This window comes from Anas acuta, chromosome 2 (genome assembly GCF_963932015.1).
Source record: "Anas acuta chromosome 2, bAnaAcu1.1, whole genome shotgun sequence".
NCBI classification, from domain to species: Eukaryota; Metazoa; Chordata; class Aves; order Anseriformes; family Anatidae; genus Anas; species Anas acuta.
In genome coordinates this window covers 67,993,292-68,015,623 of record NC_088980.1, presented here as the reverse complement: position 1 = coordinate 68,015,623, position 22,332 = coordinate 67,993,292, and the positions used below count along the sequence as shown (strand labels likewise).

General features: G+C 37.7%; 1 protein-coding gene across 1 annotated transcript in view; it reads right to left on the bottom strand.

The window, feature by feature from the left end:
- LOC137851573 (uncharacterized) overlaps positions 1–22,332 on the bottom strand; it is a 37,959-nt gene that overhangs the window by 4,389 nt on the left and 11,238 nt on the right. The window contains exons 5-7 of the mRNA XM_068672819.1: positions 14,160–14,423; positions 12,153–12,291; positions 7,393–7,554 (exon numbers count right to left, since the gene is read on the bottom strand). Coding sequence (XP_068528920.1) covers positions 7,393–7,554; positions 12,153–12,291; positions 14,160–14,423 — 565 coding nt within the window. The remainder of the gene's footprint in view (positions 1–7,392; positions 7,555–12,152; positions 12,292–14,159; positions 14,424–22,332) is intronic.

Genomic DNA, 22,332 nt, shown 5'->3' with positions numbered 1-22,332 from the left:
TCCCTCCTCCACCACAGTCCTGCATGACTCCAGGCAGGTCATTTTTCCCCATTTGTGCTAGTTGTAAGTAGGTTGTTTGTTTTTTCCTACCTTCCAGAAGCATTAGGCTGATGCAGGGAAGACTTCAGATACTGTGGTGCAGGAAATAATGACTGTATAAATACCATGGAGAAAGAATAAGTAGGAAAAAAAATAGACTCAAGAAGAACAGTGAAAGATATTTTAAACACTCCGGAATATGTTCATCTCAAAAGAGAAGAAAGTTTGTTTTCTTGCATGGCCATGATTGTGGATCGAGAATGTCACCAAATGAGGCATGGGGATCTGAAGTATTAATGTTTTCTAAGCAACGTTTACTTAGTTAGTGAGTCCGTCAAAATACGGAAAAGCAGTGATCTGCAGCATGAACACAAATGTACTCTCACATAATGGCAAGCAATGGTGAGGAGGAAATAAATATCTGCATTGTATTTCTTAATCTATGGCACACAGAAGATAAGCCAAAAATATACTTAATGATTACTTTTTTTTTTTTCCCAGTTGGTTCCAATTCCCCCTAAATAAAAGACAGTCAAGTGTCCTTAAAAACATAATTGCCTTTAGCTATTATAGCTGTAGATATACGTTATAAAAATATGGTACAGTTTGTTTGTAGATCTATGGATATACAGGTATATATATGCTGAGCACTCATAGGGGATTTACAGGTGGGGTGAAAGAAGATGTCTACTGAAATCAGTGAAGTTACACGAATTAGTTACTGGGTTTTGTCACGCTTCTGCACATATGTGGCACAAATAGTTTGAATCCTTTCCACATATTCCATGCATGTGATACATATACAAACCCACAGACACATACTAAAATATAAGCATACCTTTGAAAAGATGGTTACTGTGGTTTTCTTTGTTGTGCAATTTATTTATTTTTTTGTTTGTAACTGAAATAATTCCCAAATAGCCTTGCTGAAATAATGAAAACTTTGACAACGTTTTTGCAGGCAAATGAACAAAGCAATAATTACCTTGGACAAAAAAATAAAAATAAAAATCACACAATAAAAAGAATAAAGAAAACAATGGTACTCTAAATTTAGAAATGGGATCTCTAGTTTGTTATTTAATCATTACATGCTTTTTTTTTTTTAATATTTTATTTGTAAGCCTCTGAATGTTCGTCTCTTTCTATACCACTGAGCTCATTACTTTAATTCCTCATAGATTTCTCTAAACAATTTTTGCCAAGTAAAAACACCTTGTAACTCTTCAATGCTATAACAGTAAGAAGCTGCTCAAATTAAAGATCAATAAAAAGTACAGAAAAAAAAATGTATGAAAATAAATAAATAAAGGAGATGGCAAATGCTTACAATTAGACAGGATGAAAAATCTAAAAAGAAATTAAATTTAGATGTAATACATTTCCCACTCTTTTCTTCATGAAAATTACTACTGAAGTGTTGTGTTTTGTTTTTTTTTTTTTCTGTAATTTAAATGTTAAGCTGCCAGATGTGTGTCTCATGCTTGAAGAGTTGAAGCTTTGCATTATTTAGCATATTAAGATTCACAGAATTTAAAAAAAGGGCTCCTTTATTGCCTGGAGGTTCTAATTAAGTAAACCTTAGCCTGGTACATTTAAAACTTGCAATACAAGAGATTTTGCTTCCTTTTTTTTTCTCTATAGCCAAGTCTCATCAATATAATAAATATGGAAAATACTTAAGATGATATAATTTTTCTTTGACTTGAGGAATTAAACCTATCTATTATTTTAAGAAGATTTTAATAGAGGCCAGCAATCAGAAAGACATCTAAAGACTCCAGTCTTCTTTTTAATCATAGGAGTTGCTCATAGTGGGGGGAAATGTGTCTTATAAAATTGAGCTATGTAGACATTTTTTCTTCCATATGCACAAAACAAAGCAGTTCTGAGAAAGAAAAAAAGATTCACAGAGTTCTTCATTATTAAATTGCATTTTAGCTTTTTTTTTTTTTTTTTTTTTTTAAGACTCTTTAAAATTGACCACAGAAAACTAATAAAACATTAATTAGCTGTGTTATCAACAGCTCCTTCATTGAAGGAGTTGGGATGACTGCATCAGAAACTGTAGTAACATAGAAATTGCTTTGATATATAGTACCCATAAATCATACCTTAAATACAGTTATTTTTGCCATTTTAGAAAATGTCAAAGGTGTCAACTTTGTCCAGATATAGCACTTAGCAGTGACTATTTTAGTAAATTGACTCAAAACACATTTTGTTCCCTGACAAGGGAGCATAACACCATTCATGATAAAAATGAACAATTTGAAGAGGAGAAAATAGCACCAAGTAAGAATGAACAAAGATAGGTATCATAACTATGATAAAGGTACAACAAGGTAAACTTTCTGTTAATAAATTAGATAATTTACATAAGAATGGGAAAGTGGGATTATACCAGGACCTGGCAAAAACAATAAAAACCTTAATATAACCGCAATGCTTTAAATCAGTGATCAGGTACTAATAGGAACTCCAGCAGAATGGTTTTGATGATATGCATCTGTATAAGGCAAACAGGAAAAAATAGCTGACATTTTTACCCACCACTTTGGAATAGGCATAACATAACACCTAGATTTGAGAAAGACTGGGAAAGAGGGCGATCTTATTTCTTGGTTATATTAAGTCCACCCAAAAAAGAATTTAGATGCTACATAGCTCACATCTGATATGAGATGCAATGAATATGTCACCTGTGACAAGTCCATGAGTTCAGCTGGGAACTACATTTTATAAACAGGATGGAAAGTTGGAAACTAAAACATTAATGCTATGCAACCACTTTTCTCAGCATAAGCCTTTTAGGGGCAATAGTTGAGAGTATTAGCATGACTCTTAATCATGGAGGGTGTCTTACTGCCTCTCAGCCCCTGGAGAGTATAATGTAAATGTTTTAATCACCTACATCAAGTTTGGAATTTACCCTTTTTGGTTATGTCTTCTGTAACAAGTACTGTGGTGCAATAAGAGTGGGTCTGTGGAGTGAAAGTGGCAATTCCGAGGACCACAGTAAGCTTTGAGGATCCTACTGTGTGTTGAAGGGTTTCTTTCATGTTTGCACTAGTCTCATCCTGGAAATTGATGGACCTAATTGTCCTACCTGATGCATAATCCCAAAGTGCACCCTGTTGCTTAGCTTCATCTTAACGGAGTCCAGACCCTCTGATCTTGAGATTACTCTGCAAAGTGAACCAGAGAGCAGCAAGTGGAGCAGGACATTTGCTTCAAAATTGCCCTAAAACCTAAAAGTTAGATACATCCTTTGTGAACTGGGATTGGAACGGAATGGGAAAAATTGTCTGTACTATGAATGTTTTAAAGGATACATATAGATAATTTACTGTGAAATTTTGAGATATTCAGGGGTGGGAAGAGACCTGCAGAAGTCAAAATTGAAGAGAACAAGAAAGTAATTTGGATCTGAGTCTCCTCTATCCTGTTTGAATATCGGACAAGATGTTTAGAAATTCAGTTGTTCTTTCTACTGAAATTGTTATCACCATGAAAATGAGCATTTTTAAACACTCAATTTTTAAAAAGGTGAACAAAAAGAAACAGGACAGTCACAAGCTAGGAAATTAGCTTATGATGGTTTGACAGGAAATATTTCTGACTTTTATAGTCAGAGAAGGATAAATGCACTCCCTTCAGATGGCCACAACTTCTTTTTTAGTCAGGGGGTAAGAATTTTACAATGGTGCCACCCAGGAGTGGGGCAGCAGACACACAAATCTCCAACTTGGCTGAATTACAGAACAACATGAAAAGTCAATCGGGACTCTCTCCTCAGTTACACCCTGCCCTTTGGGAATCAATCGACGTGGTAAGAATTGGAAAAAGAAAAGAATGTGGATTATATTGATTGCACAACTGTAAGTGGGAGTTGAATTTAATCCTATCTGCAAGAATCACCCAATCCTTTACACAGTCCCACTTAGAGTAAAAAAAAATCATCAGAGAAAGAGAAGGTTCAGCCACCTCAGTCTCTGCCTGTACAAAGTATGAAGGGCAAGTAACCTTCATTTTAAAACATCCTTCCCTTGAATGTGGCACCCATGAGGAACTACCAATGAGAACAGCTCTGGGGGCTTTTATTTTAGGTTATTACTTTTGCATCTGCATGCAATGGTTATGGAGATGTAACCAGCATGTTAGAAAAAGCATCATGTTACAGCATAATGAGAAATACTACAAGGAAGACTCAATGATTTTCAAAAAATTGTTTCAGAAGTATCTGTGAGTATTCTCAACAGAACAATCCTCTCAACAGAACCATTTCTCACTTACACAAGTCTGTTTTAAAAAATAAACTCTTTCTGTCCAAACATAATAACAAAAGTACAATGACGCTGTGTCTCTGTTTGTGTCTTTGTTTGTTTGTTTTTATATGGAGGGGACAACTTAATATGTTCTGAATACAATGCTGAGTATTATCTGCAAGAGCACTGAGGACTGAGTGCCTCCCTTTCTTAGGTGTTATTCTGAAGCTTTGTTCAGACAAATGTTTTTTGATATCATGAAAGGACACAATTCACTTGCAATGTTTTTTTCACAGACATGGAGGGAGTTTCAAATTGAAGTTCTTAAATATTCTCAGACAATATTTGGTTTATTTTTGAAAACAGACATTAAACAAAAGAATATTTCTGAGCTGGTAGATTTGAAAATCAGGGTCCAAACATTTCTTCTGGGTGTGCTATAGAAAGGTGATAGAGCATTGGAATGAAGGAAAAACAGAACATGAACAGAAAGCTTTCTGTCACAGGTTGACTAACAATATTTGTAACAATTATTTAACACGTTTCTAGGATTTTTACTGTGGTACATGTGTAATTGGGGACTATGAAAAAAATAAATTAGGCTTCAGTTGAGAGGAAGGCTGGGGAGGCACTGCCTGTTGGGGTGAGCATTGATGGGCAGGAAAATGATGTTGAAATTAAACATTAGATAGACTATAAATCCTAGTTTACACATGATTCTGCATAACTTTTTGGAGGATTTCAAAGTGAAACATTTTCCCCTCTCTAGTTCTGAGTGCAGATATTGAGTTTACTGGTTACATTACTGACAATCCTCCATCATAAAACAAATGGAACTTTTGAAACCAAAGTTTTGAATTAAATTAACATGTAATAGTCTTATCAAACATCATAAATTGAGCTCTTCAAGAAAAAAAAAATCTGTTGATATGTGAATAAAGATGAACGAAAATAATTTTTGCCTGTTGCAAATCCAGGGATGCCTTTGGAGGTCTGCTGGAAATTCAGGTAGACTCCCTTATTATACCAGATCTTTTTTTTTAATTCTCTGTATGTGATTGTAGTATTTCTTCTTACAGAGTATACTGAGTAAGATCCTCTAATTACGCAAAACAATTTCTTAGTCTTACTTCAATCAAAGTCATTGTAATTTAGTACCTTTCAAAATCAGACCACTTCTTTAAATACATTGTTTCAGGGTATTTGTAAAGAGACCTTGAATTGAAAATATGAGCCCTAAAATGTTTTATTTAACATTGGACATCTACTAAATTCCACATAACTAAGTTGAATAAAATTTTGACATTGTAGTTTTAGACCTAGGTAAACATTGGTGATGGGGATAGGCAGAAGAGAGCAGAAGGAATAGCTGTCTACCTGCACAAAAATTAATTGCTTTATGAGACATACATTCTAAATGTAGACCCATCCAAATGTTGCCAAGGAGAATAAGTCTTCAAAAAAAATATAAACCAGATAAAAAAGCAAATGTCAAAATACCATTAGATATTATTTAATATAATTATGTTCATACAGGTTATTTGTATTAAAATACTGTGAGTGCTCTAAGCTGCTTTGCGCAACTAATGTGCACATGAACTGAATGAATTTCCATGTAAATTTCCCCAAAGTAAAAACATGGGGAAAAAAGGTCTAAGTTAGAGCTGTGATTATATTCTTTGAAGGAACAACATCCAGAAAAGACATGTTAACAAAGTGTTGGTCTTATTATGAGGTGTACTGAAATTTTAGTTACAATTTTTCCATAACCTGGTTAATATTTGTCACCAACACCCTTTAGCAGAAATTGTCATTAACTCTGTATTCTCCTTCTTATGCATCTATGGTGGTCAGTATCAATGCACAGTCGTTATAAGTCCTTACTAATCAATGCCATGCAAGCTCTTACCTCTGCTTGTACCAACTTAACATGAGCTATTCAACTCATGTGCTCATAAGAGCAGACACAGAGTCCTAGTCTTATTGGTCAGTCAACAAACACCTCCAGAGAAATGATTTTGAATTGTTTTGGGGGTTGCTCTAAAAGGAAAACTGCCATGAATACTGGCTTAAAACCACCATCCAAATGTCTACTGTGTAGTTCTGTGAAGACCACAGATTTGAAAAATACCAAGAACTATTGCTTATGCAGGAACCCTCAGGTAGCTATTTCTTACCTCTTTTTTTTTTTTTTTTTTTTTTTTCTGTTCAGTGTCTAAAATGGCCTACCATAACGTCCTGCTGTAAAAGGAGAACCGCACTTTTCTTTCAAGTGTCAGGATTCATTTATTGTCACTTGCACATTTAGCTTTCTCTGCACTTCAAGGGAGTGAGAATCATCCATTCCCTAAAATAAAAGCTGACCCTTGCAGTAGGTAGGAGAGCCCCAAGTGCTGGGTACAACTGCAGACCCTAATTATGGGGGCAACCCCTCCTTTAGCTTGTCCTATGGTGAATCTGTCTCTGGACATCATGCTAGCATCTGAGCTTAACATAGGACCTAGGAGTTATACTTCCTAATTCTCAGAAACACAATTTACCTGGGATAAAAAGAACAGTGTAATTTGCAAGACTTTCACCTTCAAAAGAAATCCCACGTCCCAGAAACAAATGCTACCTGATGTCAATACAGACAAGCACTCCTACTGTATTTCAGCACAATTAATAAAGGATATTGCTATTAAAAATGTTGCAGGAAGAATAAATACTCCCCAAGCATCTAACAACATGTAATCCATGGATATAAGTGAACAAATAAAATGAAAGGATGTAAAAACATCACAGAAACACCAGCCATAATTTAATGTTGTCAGTACACTCCACACACACCTTGTAATTGCTAACACATTTGGCCTACTAATACATTTTAGACAGAGGAGCCCACCACTTCTGTACCTTCTTGCCTAAGCTGCTTTTGATCCCTCAGAATCGACTTAAACTCTTCCATCACTTCCTTTGCCTAGTGAAATAATTATGAGATGATATCACAGAGCAAGGGGAAGGGAGATGAGGGTATTTACACACATGCCAAACAGATCTATTTGCAAACTTTGAGTAAATTAAATGATGCAATAAAAGTCCTAACCTGCTGGAAGCATTTTAAGCTCTTCCATTTTCCTCCCAGTTTCTTCTGGTGCACACGCTTCTCCTCCTTTTTCAGCATTAAACTGCTTTTCCACTTCCTTTACAACAGTGGGAATACTTCCCTTATGGGTGTCAGGATCTTTCAGGGAGGTCAGAGGTTGCCCTGCAGAGGAAATGACAAGCTGCGAAATGTAGAAGAACAATTCCTTCCACATGTTTCGTTGCTCCAGGAGCAGTAAGGGGTTGTCAGCTAGCATCATGACGGTATGGGCCAGGCCTTTGCCTAGCAGCTCTGTCAAAACTAATTTACAATTAAAGACCTGCGCAACTGTTTAAAGCTTTACAACTCCAGTGTATTTCAGGGACTGCCAAAGCCAAATGATAGAAAGCAATGCTGCTTTCAACAGCCAGGCAAGCAAAAAGTAGGAAGAAATACTGAAAAAATGCTCTATAATGTATTTTAAATTGATAAATTGTATAAATTAAAATGATTCTACTTCATAATATTTATTTCCATTATATGCTTGTTGTTTGGGAACCGAAAAAAAAAAAAAAATCAGCTGCATTAAGTTTTCTTCTGGTTGATTCACGTTACACATGAGCCAGCCATAAGATAGCAAACCTTGAAGGGGAGTATATAAAATTTAGGAAAAGAATGAGCTGTTTTTTCATTATATGTTAGTGAAAATAAATGTCCTTAAAACCATTCTTGAAGAGTTAAGTTGCTTTTTATTTATCTTCCCGAAGTGTAGTAGAGCAGGGGGAATGAGGGACAAGCAGACTTCTTGGAGAGAAAATACTACAGATGCCTAGAAAACATGCATGTTGCCTTCATAAGGATCTAGTCCAAAGAATGATGAGGCAGTGGGAGTCCTTCCATGTGATACATCCACCCTGCAAAACAGCAGCAACAAACGTCTCTGCCAACCCAGATAACACGAGTAGTGCAATCGTGCTAACGTAACATTACCCAGGCTAATATAGCCTGTATCATAGCTCTACTACAGCGAGATCATCCTGCTGCTGAGACCAAAACAACTCAGCTACCTTCAAACATTTTCCTTGAAAACCTTGGCCTCAGCTCTAACACTGACAGGCTAGAGCAAACATTCACATAGCACTTATTTCCCTTAGCTTTCAGTAAAGGCAAACTCCCAGCCTGCAGTCCTATGTGGTTTCAAAGCAAGGGCATCCACAATGGCAGCCGTGGCTTAGGAACACAATGCAAAACTCCCCTCCTGGTTCCACACAGTTGTGAAACTTTCAAGATTCTGCTTAAAAAGATGTACCATTTGTCATAAGTGCTTAGCTCCAGGTAGTGATTTTTACTGTAACTTGGCCAAAAACAGCACACAACATTGCACTGAAAAAGCTATTCTAGTATCTTACTCCTCCTCAGCCACTCTTCCACCTTCTCCCTTCTAAGCACCCTTTTGAGGTCTTGAATACAAATCATTATGTACTAGTTCAGTGCTGAGCATAACACCAAAACTTCAAACTAGCCAATTTTAAAGAGATGTGAGTAACTGACTAGAATGAAGTGGGTTTTCCTTTAATTTTACAAGCCAGAAGAACAGCACAGATAGCAAAGCATGTAACTGGAAGAATGTTCCCAACAGGTGTAGAGTAAAACTTCCTAAATGGGTCTGATCTAAAGTTGTTTGAACTAGAGAACAGATATGAAAGTTCTGTCCAGATACTTTGCTGAGGCTGAAAGAGCTAACACTCTTCTGAATGCAACTGAATTACACTGGCCTTTTACACATGTGAATCCCCTCTTCTATGGATGCTAAAGTCAACAGAGATCTAGCTGTGGATTTTGCTTTGATAAAGAGCAGTCTCTTCAAGAATGTTTATGTCTAATGTTTTATATGGAGATTGATTCTAAAGAGGTTTTCTTGCATTTAGAATACTTACTTATTTATATCCAAACCTAGTTGCATCAACTTCTGCTAGTTGCATCAAATTTTCATACCTATGTTATTAGAGTTGTTGCTGCCTTCCAAACACACAACAATAGCTAATGAATTCCAGGCAGAAATTGTCATCTATTTATTGACAGAGCCTGTTGAGCCTGTAATGGGGCAATAGACTAAAAATAACAGAAACTTTTCTTAAAAACAGCAGAGAATGGTGACAATGGAAGCAGAAGCTGTCCTCTTCCACGAACCTTACAAGGAATAACACTTCAGAAGAATGGAGAAAAGATGTGGTTTGGACTAAAGGCATGCACTGGATGTGATAATGCACATTCATAACCTAAAAGGAAGGTAAAATGGAAGCTATAGAGAGCATTAGGTAGCATTCCCCTACAGTGTGCATTGAAAGAGAGTTCCTGTGTAGGAGGAAAGAGCCATACCTAGCTCAATAAAGATCTACGGTTTAAAAGAATAATGTAGCCTGGAGTCAGTGGAAATAATATGAAGGTTCTGTCCTAAACTTATATAACCAAGACAAATTTGAAGCGAAGGATAAAACACCATCTTCTAACCTGCTCTATTTTGCTTATATGTTGCAGCACCACATATGGCATTGATATGTAAGATCACTCACTAACTCACTATTTAGACTACTGCAATAGAGTGAGTTACAAAGCACCAGTCTTCATTTAGACTGTTCTTGCTTTTTCTGGTTTGTGTCTCAACCTTAATGTCACATTAACAGAGCTGCTTTTTTTTTTTTTTTTTTTCCCCTGCTTTTGGTGTTTTAACAGATATAATATAGTATTTATAGAGCATATCAATGTGCGACAGCTTGCCACAGATCATAAACACATCTTTCTGTTGGAAATGTTGAAGTCGTGATTTTTCACCACGTGATCTCCAGTTCCCTAAGGTTCATTCCTTTAATTGTAAATAGCCAGAAAGTCATCAAGCTAGCGTTTAATAAACTTTTAATTTGAAATGGATTACCACATGTTGTGTTTGTTTACCCATTATTAAATCTCTTAGCAACATATCACCAGCAGAAACAGCATACTGTAGCACTGCATAGATACATTAAAAAGCAAACCCATGGGGGATATTAGCAGCTAATAATATCTTTAAAGAAGGTTCCAAGAAAAATAAATAAATATAAACAATATCAGAAATTACTCATGGAATTTTGTTAATGTAAATCTGTGTGGCATGGAAATTGCAGATCTTCCATGATCAGCTTATCAGCATATTTCAGAGGTCTGCATGTCAAATAGGACATACACTAATGCTTTTCCTAAGTTCTTAGAAACACATCTTTCTGCATCTGAGTATCTCAGGTTTTTATTCATTTCCAAAACAGTTATCTATTTAGTTGCAGCCCCTTTGTTATGTGTGTGTCTGTGTACATGGAAAGAATAATGGTAGGACAAAATAATGGTAAGGATGAGTTTTGATTTATTAAAAGCTTGTTTATAACTCTTTTTTACTGTTGAGAAAAATTGGCTGCAACTCCACCTTCTGGATCTACTATTCATTGGTTTGCTCTGAATCTGGAGAAGGAAGATTCTTAGCAGACATATAGAAGATTCAAGGCAACAAAAATACCTTAATCCTCATGATGTATGTTTAAACCGCTGTAGTTCTGGTATCGGGGTACATAAAACTCTTTTGATCAGTTTGGTTGCTGCTTAGCCTAAAAGTGATGCAGGGCAAACCTCATTTACTTTATCTCCTAAACCATCTCTCACAGTCTGAAAACATTTCTATTGGACTCTTCTGATGTTACACATCCAACCTGAGCTGTTCATGTGCCACAGTAAATGATTACTGCTTATCTGCTCTCCTCCTTTCCTTACAACATCCTCCTCTTTCTCCTCCCATGTCTTCCATCATGCATCACTGCTGCTGTTATCAAATGCCTGATGAACCTCTGTCTTTAAGAACTAAATCTCTGTTTCAGATCTACACATAATACTCACACAGACCCTAAAACCTGTGGGTTGGCTGCATCCTTCAATTCATTAAACAAGAGGGAACATAAGCATGTCTGTATGCCAGAAAATAATTCTTATTGTCCCTTCCAGCTTTGCAGTCAGATCCCACACACTGAAAGAGAAAACCCAATGGCAGTGTCCTCCCATTCTTTCCAATTCTGCATTCTTAAGGGAAGAGGATAACTAATTTGGGAAGGGCCATCACAATATGGTTAATTATGTCTTCAACTTAGCTACCTCAGAAGACTCACTGAGGCCAGAGAGGATGTTCAGTCTAACGGGAACATTTAGAAGTTTTGCAAGGAAGCTTCTGGGGAGGTCTGCTCCACATAAGCAAATGATAATTTGGCTTTCCTCTGGGTTACCACTTGACTGAATCTTAATAAAATTTCATAGGAATAGCATAAGGCATGACTATAACACTAGAGCTATCTCCTTGTCAAACTTGAAGTCCCTATTCTTGCCCAGGGAGGTGCTAGAGTTCTTCCAAAAATAATTAGACATAAAGTATTATTAAAAAAAAAAAGAATCCTGTAAGCCTGTTGTCAAAACCAGCTGAACTATTATTACTGTGACTTTCCAAGCATTATTCAGCCTCAAGCAGAAGTCAGCATGGAAAGTTTCATCTTCAGCAATGAGGGTGGTTTAAATTGCTCACAACTGAAAACAAAATTAAGCAATCTTAATAAAAAAGAATCACCATTCCTGCTATAACGCATGTTGGACCAATACCTGAATGAGGAAAATCTAGCTTGACAAGAACACTAACAACTAGCTAATATTGAAATGAAATGAAGGGTTGCTCCAATAAAAGCCTGAATTTAAATGTTAAAGTTTGAAATCATCACCTTGTGGTCCATGACACTTAACCTTCTCTGAAGCACCATTCTTTTCAGCAGTACTGGAATACATGGGAAGTTCAGGTGGGAGATGAAGATGCACATCATGTTTATTCTGCTTATCTGAATCCTGTGGTAGTTTAATCATCTATTAAGGAAAAAAAAAAAAAAAAAAGCAAAACACATAATCAGTTCAATATTCCACAAAGCCAAAACATAAAAGCATACACTATTTGTGAACTCTAGCAGTCCACTGGTATGAGCATTTTAGAATGTTCTTGCTTCTCCATACTCCATTTACTACACTCTGCTGTCATATCAGTTTCCTGTATGCATTTCCTTTACACACAGACTAAGGTGGACACCCCGTAAATGGAGGTGACTCATTGTCCAAATCATCTAGGAAAGTATAGATTCCCTGGCTTGTTAAATCATCCCAGCCATGAGGATTATGCATTGTGTTGAAAGACTCATTTTCTGAGTTTTTTTACCCCATTTCAACTACTTTGACTCTTCTCTTGCCCTTTCCTAGCTTGTCTGATGTATTCTTTTGCTCTTAAACTTTAAACTCTTGTTGCTTTACATGATTCTGAAGTTATTTTCAATTCCTTAGTATATCTAAAAATGAAGATTACCCTAAAAACACCTTTACAAAAAATGCAGAACGAATAAGTACACTTTATTTTAAGGAACCCATGTTATAATTAAGATACTTTCAAAATTCACCACTTTTGGTAACTACTTTTTCCTGATCCAGAAACAACTATAAAAGAGGTATAAGTTTGAGGTCTCATTAGGATTCCAAATGTGGGAACATATTTCAATTACAAACAACACAGTTAATTTACAATTCCAGAAACAAAGCTTCCACTGAAAAAGAGTTCTTAATTCAGGCCTATTTAAAGCAGTTATTAAAAAAATAATAATAATAATTATGTATGTTTGGACAAAAACCTATTCAAAAGTAAGGTTTCTACAACAGATCCCCACTTGGTAGCTAGGGATCCCAGGCATACAAATGCAATGATATCATAAACCACACTCTTTTATTTTGTAGCCATGTATAACTGCAAAAGCACCTCTGAGATTCACTAAAACTGTGGTGCCAATTCACATATACTGGTGACAGGCTTAAACTCAGAATTTTAAACTCAGAATTTTAACTTTGTCTTATTTTTTGATCCAGGACTACAAACAGTATTTCAGCATTTCAAATACAATCTGGCTTTGAAAAATCATTAATTTCAGGTGAGAGTTGGAGATGTATTTGATGTTCATTTTCTTTATATGTCTAGTAGGTAGCTTGATAAACTGTTTTTTTTACGAAGACAGGATGTTGTAGTTTAACCCAGCAGGCAGTTCAGCCCCACACAACTATTTGCTCACCTTCCCCTCCACAATGGGATGGGGGAGACAACTGGGGGAAAAAAAGTAAAAGCTTGTGGGTTGAGATAAAGACAGTTTAATAGGACAGAAAAAAAAAAAAAAAAGAGAAATAATAAAACAATAATAGTAATAACAACAATAACAGTAATAATATGTACAAAACAAGTGATGCACAATGCAATTGCTCACCACCTGCTGACCAATGCCCATCCCATCCCTGAGCACTGGTTCTCCCTCATACCCCAACTAGTCACCCCACATTAATTGTTCAGCATGACACCATATGTTATGGGATATCCCTTTGGCCAGTTTGGATCAGCTGGTGTGGTTCTGCCCCCTCCTGGCTTCTTGTGCACCCCCTGGCTGGGGGTGCACACCACTGGCAGAGCAGAATGAGAAGCTGAAAAGTCCTTGGCTTAGTGTAAGCACTGTTCTGCAACAGTTAAAACATCGGCCTATTATCAACATTATCTTCATCCTAAATCCAAAACACAGCACCATACCAGCTACTTGGAGGAAAATTAACTTTATCTTAGCTGAAAACAGGACAAAGGATTAAGGATGACAGGGGAAAAAATGTGGAATTTATTCTCAATTAAACAAACAAAACAGAAATGTTTATGTACAAACCTGAAAGTATAGATTGCACAGCCAATGGTCCAAGTCTTGAGAAATTAAATATTCAATTTTTTTGAATCGGTCAATTTTAGAATCATAATGGCCTCTAAGGAAAGGACATTTGAACTTTCCCTCCAAAGCATTCAGACTGTTGTCACATAAGGGAAAAACCCCCCATCCCACTTCTCGATCAATCCAAGTATAGGTTCCACCAAGAAGGAAGAGTTCAAAGAGTACTACCATGCCTGGCTTCACAGCCTTTCTAGGTGGTAGAACCTAGCAAAGGAGGAAAATAAAATAATTATTTGTTTTAAAAACATCACAAGGGAAACATCTTTCTTTTATCATATAACACTCTACAAACATCATAACTTTGAATTAATTTTGCACACTAAAGCAATGAAAAACTCTTTCCACTAAATCACATCTTTGAACAATTTCCCACTCGGACAGAAAATGCTGTGCACTTTATTCATGCTAATTTTGTGGTTTCTTTTTTCCCCTGGCTTTCTGAAAGTCTCTTTACTTACCAGTAGTAGAATAACATTGCCCCGAGAAAATTAAAAAAAAAAAAAAAATGAATCAACGTTGGAATATGAGACGTCCCTTTGAAATCTTGTTCAGATTCACCACTGGGTTCGTTCTGCAGCAACTTTGAAGGGTTCACCTACTTGATCACCTACTCTTATACCTAATGAGAACACATGCTTGCTCCTCACTGAGTCATAAATGCTCCACACAGTTCTGGGAATGATATTGGTATACAATAGTAGTCTCCTTTAACTTAAAACATGGAAGCCCTTCTTGCAAAGCATGTGAATCTCAGGATGGAGTCAAAAAGGAATCTGAGGTGGAAAACTCAAACATACCAAAAACTTGCTAATACCCTTTACACTTTTTATAAGATAGCCAGAGCTATTCTTCTCAGCAGGTTTAGACCTGTTGAAGAGTGTAACCAATGCCTTAAGGCCCTGGAGTAATTGCACTCCCATGACATAGACTTGAAAATCAGGGGTGAAGAATCCTGATATAAAGTTACATAAATCCCTCTATAAGATTTGCTGTGTGAAAAAATTGGATGTGAAGTAGATGGCCATGAAGAAGTAGAGGATGAAGCAGGGCAAAGACAAGGGAATCCGATCCTATGCCACAATTTTAACTGTTCTTTAATTAACATGTTAATCTTAGTCCTGTTGAGCAGTTCTAATTCATTCTAAAGGACAACTAAAAAACATGCAAAATCTGGAACACGGAAGGTGGCTGCCATCATACCCCGGCTACCAGACCTGAAAGGCAGTCACCTGGAGAGAAGGGGAACAATAGGTCAGCTACACCACTCACTCATCAGAACATTTACTGATCCTTGTGGCGGTTTTACCATGCTAGGCAGCTGAACTCCACCACAACCGTTCTCTCACTCCCCCTCCTTAGAAGAGGAGGGGAAGAAGTAAAGGAAAGAACAACTCATGGGTGGAGATAAGGATAATTTAATTAAAGGGAAAAATAGTTATTAAGGAAAGATTATTATTAATTAATCAATTTAAATAAAGGGAAAAAGGGTAAGGGGAAAAGAGAGCGGAAAAGGGAAAACAAAACAAAACAAAACAAGTAAAGGCTGTGTGGAAGTTCAGAGGAAAGAAATTACTCTCTACTTTCCACAAATGAGAGATGCTTGACCACATCCTTGAAGCAGGGCCTCAACACATGTAGCCAGTGTTTGGGAGGACAGATGTTTTCACAATAACTCACCCCTCACCTCTTCTTCCTTTTTCCACCTTTTATTGTTGAGTGTGACATCATATGGTATGGAATATCCCTGTGGTTGGTTTAGGTCAACTGCCCAGGTGATGTTCCTTACTCACTTTTTTGCCCACCCCCTAGTAGGAGGGTTAGAGAGGGTCCTGATCTTGTGCCAGCATGGCTCAGCAGCAGACACAATGCTGGTGTGATACCACTGCTGTTCTAGCTACAAGTGCAGAGCACAGCACTGTATGGGCTGCTGCAGGGAAAGTTAACATCCCAGCCAGACCCAGTAGATCCTACACATTCTTCTGGATAATTGAGAACTGGAATTTTGCCTAATCGCTTAAACTGTCTTGGATATTTCTGTAATAGAGACTTTGTTATATTATTTTTACATTTTCCACTTTTTTTTTTTCCTATTTCAGTCCTCAAAGTTCTTAGCAGTGTCTGCCTTGGTACAGTTGCCTTCCCATTCACATTACCCTGTTTTACAGTGAAGACGGGGAAAGAGGAATCTTTGCTCCTTCTTGCTCTTCCTTGTGAATTGGCATGTAAGCCATGATGTTCAAGGGTGTCGTCTGATTTGAGTACTTAAACTTCTGAGTGTCTTGTAGGATGTATCTTCAGCATTTTTTGAAACTCAGACCAAGACCTCCAGATAGACATATTTGTCTCCAAATAGAAACAATTTCTGTCTTTTTCTGAAGCAGTTAAGGGATTTACCTACATTAATAATTTCTATGTTGGGAGGTGTTATGCTTTTATAGTTGTGCTATGTTCTAGATATTTTTGGATGAGGTAAATAAAAATTATTATTTATAATAGTATGCTTTTGTGTTTCAAGTTATATATTATTAAATAGTGACAATACAGAGGAAGACATTTAAGGAAATATTTTAAAACTATAAATATTGTCATTATTATGTAGGTGTACTTTATATTAATTATGTAAATATATTCTAAGATTTAGTGTAGGCTTAAAATGTAACAGAAGGATCTGTTGAAAAATGCCATAACCCTGTGGCAGCTGCTATTAAACCATTAACAGTATCAGGTTTCATTTAAACCAGATTTACCATTTTCTATAACAGCCCGTGGGAAAGCTAAAAGCATTAGGCACAAATTACTGACAAAAGAGATCCTTAATCAAGCCATACATTTCATTTGGCTAGCTGGGTGCTAGATAGTAACCTCTGTGCAACAAATTAAAGGTGGTGGTTACAAGGATACGATCAAAGACAATTACCTGTATTATTGAGCAATACCAAGGCATAAGCAGCTGCAATCACTGCTGTATCACAACATCCCCTTCAGTTTCTCCCTTGTTTCTCAGACTTATTCTTTTTTTTTTTTTTTTAATTGACTCAACAGTATGCCCTCTTCTACCAGCCTGTCTATGAACAGACAGTGGTCAGGCAGCTGACGTAAGAGTAGTCAGACTGACTATTAAAAATTCATTTGTTTGTTTTCTGCTCACTGTTATTCTTCATTTGCTGTAAACTCTCATCCTAGTCTTAGATTGCAAAATCACTCCTTAGGACTGAAAGCATCCCTTTGCTCAGAGTTACAGGAGCTGGATGTTTATGCCATTCCATGATCCAAACATACAATGAATAAAAAGAGGGATTTGGTCACACAGTTGTATGCTACAAAGCCTGAGGTTGTAAGATTCATTCTGGGAGTCCTCACACCTGAACATCAAGTGTCTGACCAAGGCAGGACACATCTTGGCTTGCACAGTCTAATAAAATATATCTACCAAATAAGCAATTTCTTTCTGCTGAATCTATACAGAAATATTTGCCAAATCTCTTCCTGTTACTCTATGCCAGTGTGCCAAGCACTCATACAAATGCCTGTGGGCTTTCATTTTCATCCCAGCGGATGCTGGGAGCATGACTTATACAGGGGAACTGATGATTAGGAACAGGCAGTCAGGCTGAAACAGAAGAGTTTTGAAAAGGAGTCTCCCCAACATCCCCATGTTAGACCCATTCCCATCACCATGGTGAACATGCATCTGCCACAGCCTGCTGTCCTGCAGCTGCAGGGCCAGTCTGCCCCAGGAGGGAGCTCGGGGTTGTGCCACTGGCCCTTCAGTAGCCTTCCACAAGGCAGGGTCCAAGAGTGAGGATCTGGGGCATGGCCAGCAAGACCCATAGACATGCAAACACAAAGGCATTTAGGCACCTTAGAAATGGCTCTATGAAAGTCCACAGTCCTTGAGATCCTGCATGCCACTGTGAACTGATGTCCTTGTTTGCAGGTGAGGGCAGGGAGCAACATGAATGGTAAGAGAAGGGGAATTGGCAAATTGCTCTCCCCTATGAGACCTAAGGTCCTTGGAGGAAACAAGAAGAGGTGCTTCCTGGAGCTGTGGGAGAACATGCATCTGCAGAGAACACTGCCTGGCTTGGGGCAATGCTTAGGATGGGCATACATGTCTGGATGGAATGTTTTGTTCCTGAAGAAAAAATTAGCAGCTAATATTTTCACTGCTGGTAGCAACCTCTTTTGAGGCACCATTTTGCAAGTTAGTCCACAGGCTTGCACCACCACTGATGTCCAAAAAGAGCATAATACATAAATCCATGGATCTAATCTATGACAGGTTATCTCACAGTTTCTCCTTACTCAGGTGAAATTTCCACTGAGGTCTGTGAAGTGTGTGGCTTTTTCCAGTGGTATGAAAACATCCTATGCCCAGTTTTCCATGGTGTAATTTCTTCTGCAGATAGAGATGCAGTAGAGAATAAATAATGCTTGTGTGTTCCTGCACACGCACAAGCAATTCTTCTTAGTCTGCAGTTAACATTGTTGCATTTAATTGAATTAAATCATGGTGAACTAAAATTATCTCTTCCCACTATTTCTGAATTCAACTGTTTTATATCAGTTTTATTGTAATATATCTTACTTCTCCATATGCCACCATAATTTCAGCAAAGAAATCATTTACTCTAGAGAGAGAATGGATTCTATCTGAATATTTCAATAAACAGATCCAGGGTGAGGATCTGGGGCTTTTGTCTGACTTGCTATTGGGTTTTAACCTTGTCAGAGAAGAAATAAACCTTTGCCTCTCTCCTCTGCACCTTCAAATGCTTTTGATTTAGAAGAAAAAGGATAAAAGTGCCATTTCCAAATTCACATAACACACACACAAAAAAAATGACCACTAAACATCTAGCACTCAAATGGATTAAACTAAATTAAGAAATGTAAAGGCAACTTGATGTTTACTTATTAGTAAATATATAGAAGATTCTTGCAAAACAACATATAAATTAATGGTTCACCATTTCTGATTATGAAAACTGTAGTAAATGAACCTTACTGGCATAAAACACCAGTATAAAACCTCTTAAATAGGAGATGGTTCCCATCAAACCATTTCATTAAAAAATAAAATAAATTATTTCACTATGTAAAATGAAAAGTGCTGGAGATAAGGTTGTTACTGCTAAAACAGGGTGGAGCTTTTATGACCAGATTTCAAGCCATCCCTGTTTACATGCAAAGCTAGCATACAGGCAGATGGAAGGGCATTCTTGGGAAGTGTTTATGTAACTTTGAAATTTATAAAAGGCCAGAGGAGAGGAAATACAAACATGGACTGAGGTAAAAATACAATATCGGGTTATTAGGGTTTTCCAAAAGTCTTATCTATCATCAGAATATCTATCTATCATCTGAATGGAAACTTACTTCCCCATCTTTCCATTTTTGCCTGCCTGTGAACAGGTATCTGAATACAGAATAGCACACAAATCAAAGGGCTGTGCAGATGCTGTGCAGATTGATTTTCCCATATATATATATGTATATATTTCTATTTTCTGAAAAAGAGATGAGACCTTTCAAGCCTGATATAGGTCATCCAGGTGTCTTCTCTCCATGTTTCTTGAGAGTCTCCTTAAATGCTGCTGTAGTACCACTACTTTCTCTGTGATCCAGCACCCAAAATCTCCTGATTATGGGGTAGTATGGGACAGAAGTTTTCATGGCGCAGTGCCTGCAAGCTCAGCATTGCTTGCCAAGCCCTGCACACCCAGGAGAATTGCATTTCCTGGCCAAGGCACCCCAATGCCTTCCCAGAGCAGTTCTGACTGCCCTGATGGAAACACCTCTGTGCCATTCAACAGTGACAATTTTCCAGCGCCTCCTGTTCTTCCAGGAGATAACTCAGGGCACAGTTAACACCGATTCTGTCTCTTGCAGCTCTATTGCCTTACATCAGAGGACCAGAATCTGGCCTTTTATCTTTGCAAATACCAGGAAATAATGTTCACATTCTGTGAGCTTCAGCCTCTGCATCTGTTGCTAATTGTCCTGGCACATCTGCTGCTAATTCTTCTCTGTTCTTTGACCAGCAGGGAGTAGTAATGTATGGTACAGCCAGCACTAGCCTCCCTGAGAGTTTCGGGTGATATACCGCTGGCTTGGGTAGATTCTGACCTCATTGTGCAAGAGAAGAATTTGCCTTTGTAAGCTGAAAACAGGAACTGAGGTTACTTCTTTTGCCACTCCTGTGCCAGTTATTTATTCCTGAGATTTATTCCAGCCTGGTCAGACCATCAGTTTTCTGTGATACAGTAGGCCGTACACAAAACAGCATTTTATTTCTTCTATGTCAGGAGAACACATACTTTGCTGACAGACCACAGGAAACCAAGGAGCCCAAGAAGGACACTGTTCATTTGGCATGAGGTGCTGAGATGCTCATCACACTCTCCCTGCCTGGGTCTTCCCATGTCCCCAGAGCAGTAACAGACAGTTTTCCTCCCCTTTTGGCTCTTCGCTTCCAGTTCTCTTTCCTCATGCAGTTCTGAATTCTCAAACACATTTCGCAAAACACTTGCTGGCTTCTTAAGTTTCGATCAGGACTAGGACACAGTGACATTTCCCTGATCAGAAAAGTTCTGTCACAGCAGAGGTCATGCTCGTGGATGGTCCAGACCTCACTCAGGATCTGTTCCCTTCTCCAGGACTCAGATAACAGCTCCTTCAGCAAAAACACGGGGATACTGGCTCCTCCAAACAAATCCCCCTTTTCTTGTGTATTCTACTTAAAATTTGCATATTTAAACAGGTCCTCCCTCTCTCTTATTTTTTAATGATAAAGTACTCTCTGCATTTCCGTTGTACAGCTTTGCAATTAGCCTGCTGATGTTGAGTTCACAGATCAGAGAACTGCACAGGTTAGAGGGGACCTCAAAATATCACCAGGTCCATCTTTCTGTGGGAAGGAGATGCCTGGATGATATTATCCAGAATACTTGTACAACCACATCTTAAAAGCCATCAGTGGTGGGAGCTGCACCATGTCCCTTTAGAAGTTGTTACAGTGATGGATTGCTCTTACTGTGTAAATTTCCTTTCTTATATAAAGATGAAACCTCTACTGGGTGCAACTTGTACCACTTGCTCCTTGTCTTCTCCATGTGTCTCCTTGTGGAGAGAAAGCCTGTGTCCCCTTTGTAGACACCCTCTAAGTACTGCAGTACTGTGATGAGGTCCCCCTTGAACCTTCTCTTTTTCAGGGTGAAAAGGCCTAACTCCTTCACTCTTTCCTCATAGGGTAGGTAGATAACTATTGAAAAGATGAAGTGCTTCAAAGCCAGATATTTTAAGAAAAAAAGTGCCTTCTGAGGATGTTTTTCTGGTTCTCACAGCTTGCAGATATGGACCAACACACAGTTTAAGCCTTTTTTTAGTCCCAGAATGGCAGATCTGGTGAGTCCTGGAATTGCTCCACTCACAACATTTTTACACTCTCATCATTATTTTTTGTTGTTGTTCTGACAGATATTTAGTTTGCTCTTGGTGTCCTCTGTTGTCTGCAGTTTACTTGGAGCTAAGGATAAAGGCGGAGAATGCTGCATTCTGTGTTTCAGCTGATCTGCCCGATAAGATATTGCACCCAACTGTTGCATCCATTGGCTCATACCAAGCACTCTTACAGATATAATTTCCCATTAATTAAGGAAGAGGACACACAGTAGTCCAAAGTAAAAGCCTGTACCAAGACACTCCTGATTTTTAACATATGTCTGCTAGCTATTTCCAATACAGACCCCATATCTAATCCTAAATTAGATGTGATGCATTATACTGTAGGTCACATTTCTGAGGTGTTTGGGCAGTATGCTTTGGTCTAAGCTGCAAGAGCACATGCAGTACAATCCAAGAATCCTACATGAGCACAATGACTAGACAACATACAACATAAGTCCAAATAATTACTGAAAACAAAAACAGGGATAAGCTTTAACCTTTTCCATATGTAAATCAATTGCATAACACTTAATACAGTAGATGCAATAGATTCTACTATTATGCAATGGCTTTATAATGCCAGCACACCAGACTTAATGAATCCCTTCAAGTCTTTACACAGTGCTGGAAATGGAGCTTTCCATGTTGGTAAAGACCATCAATG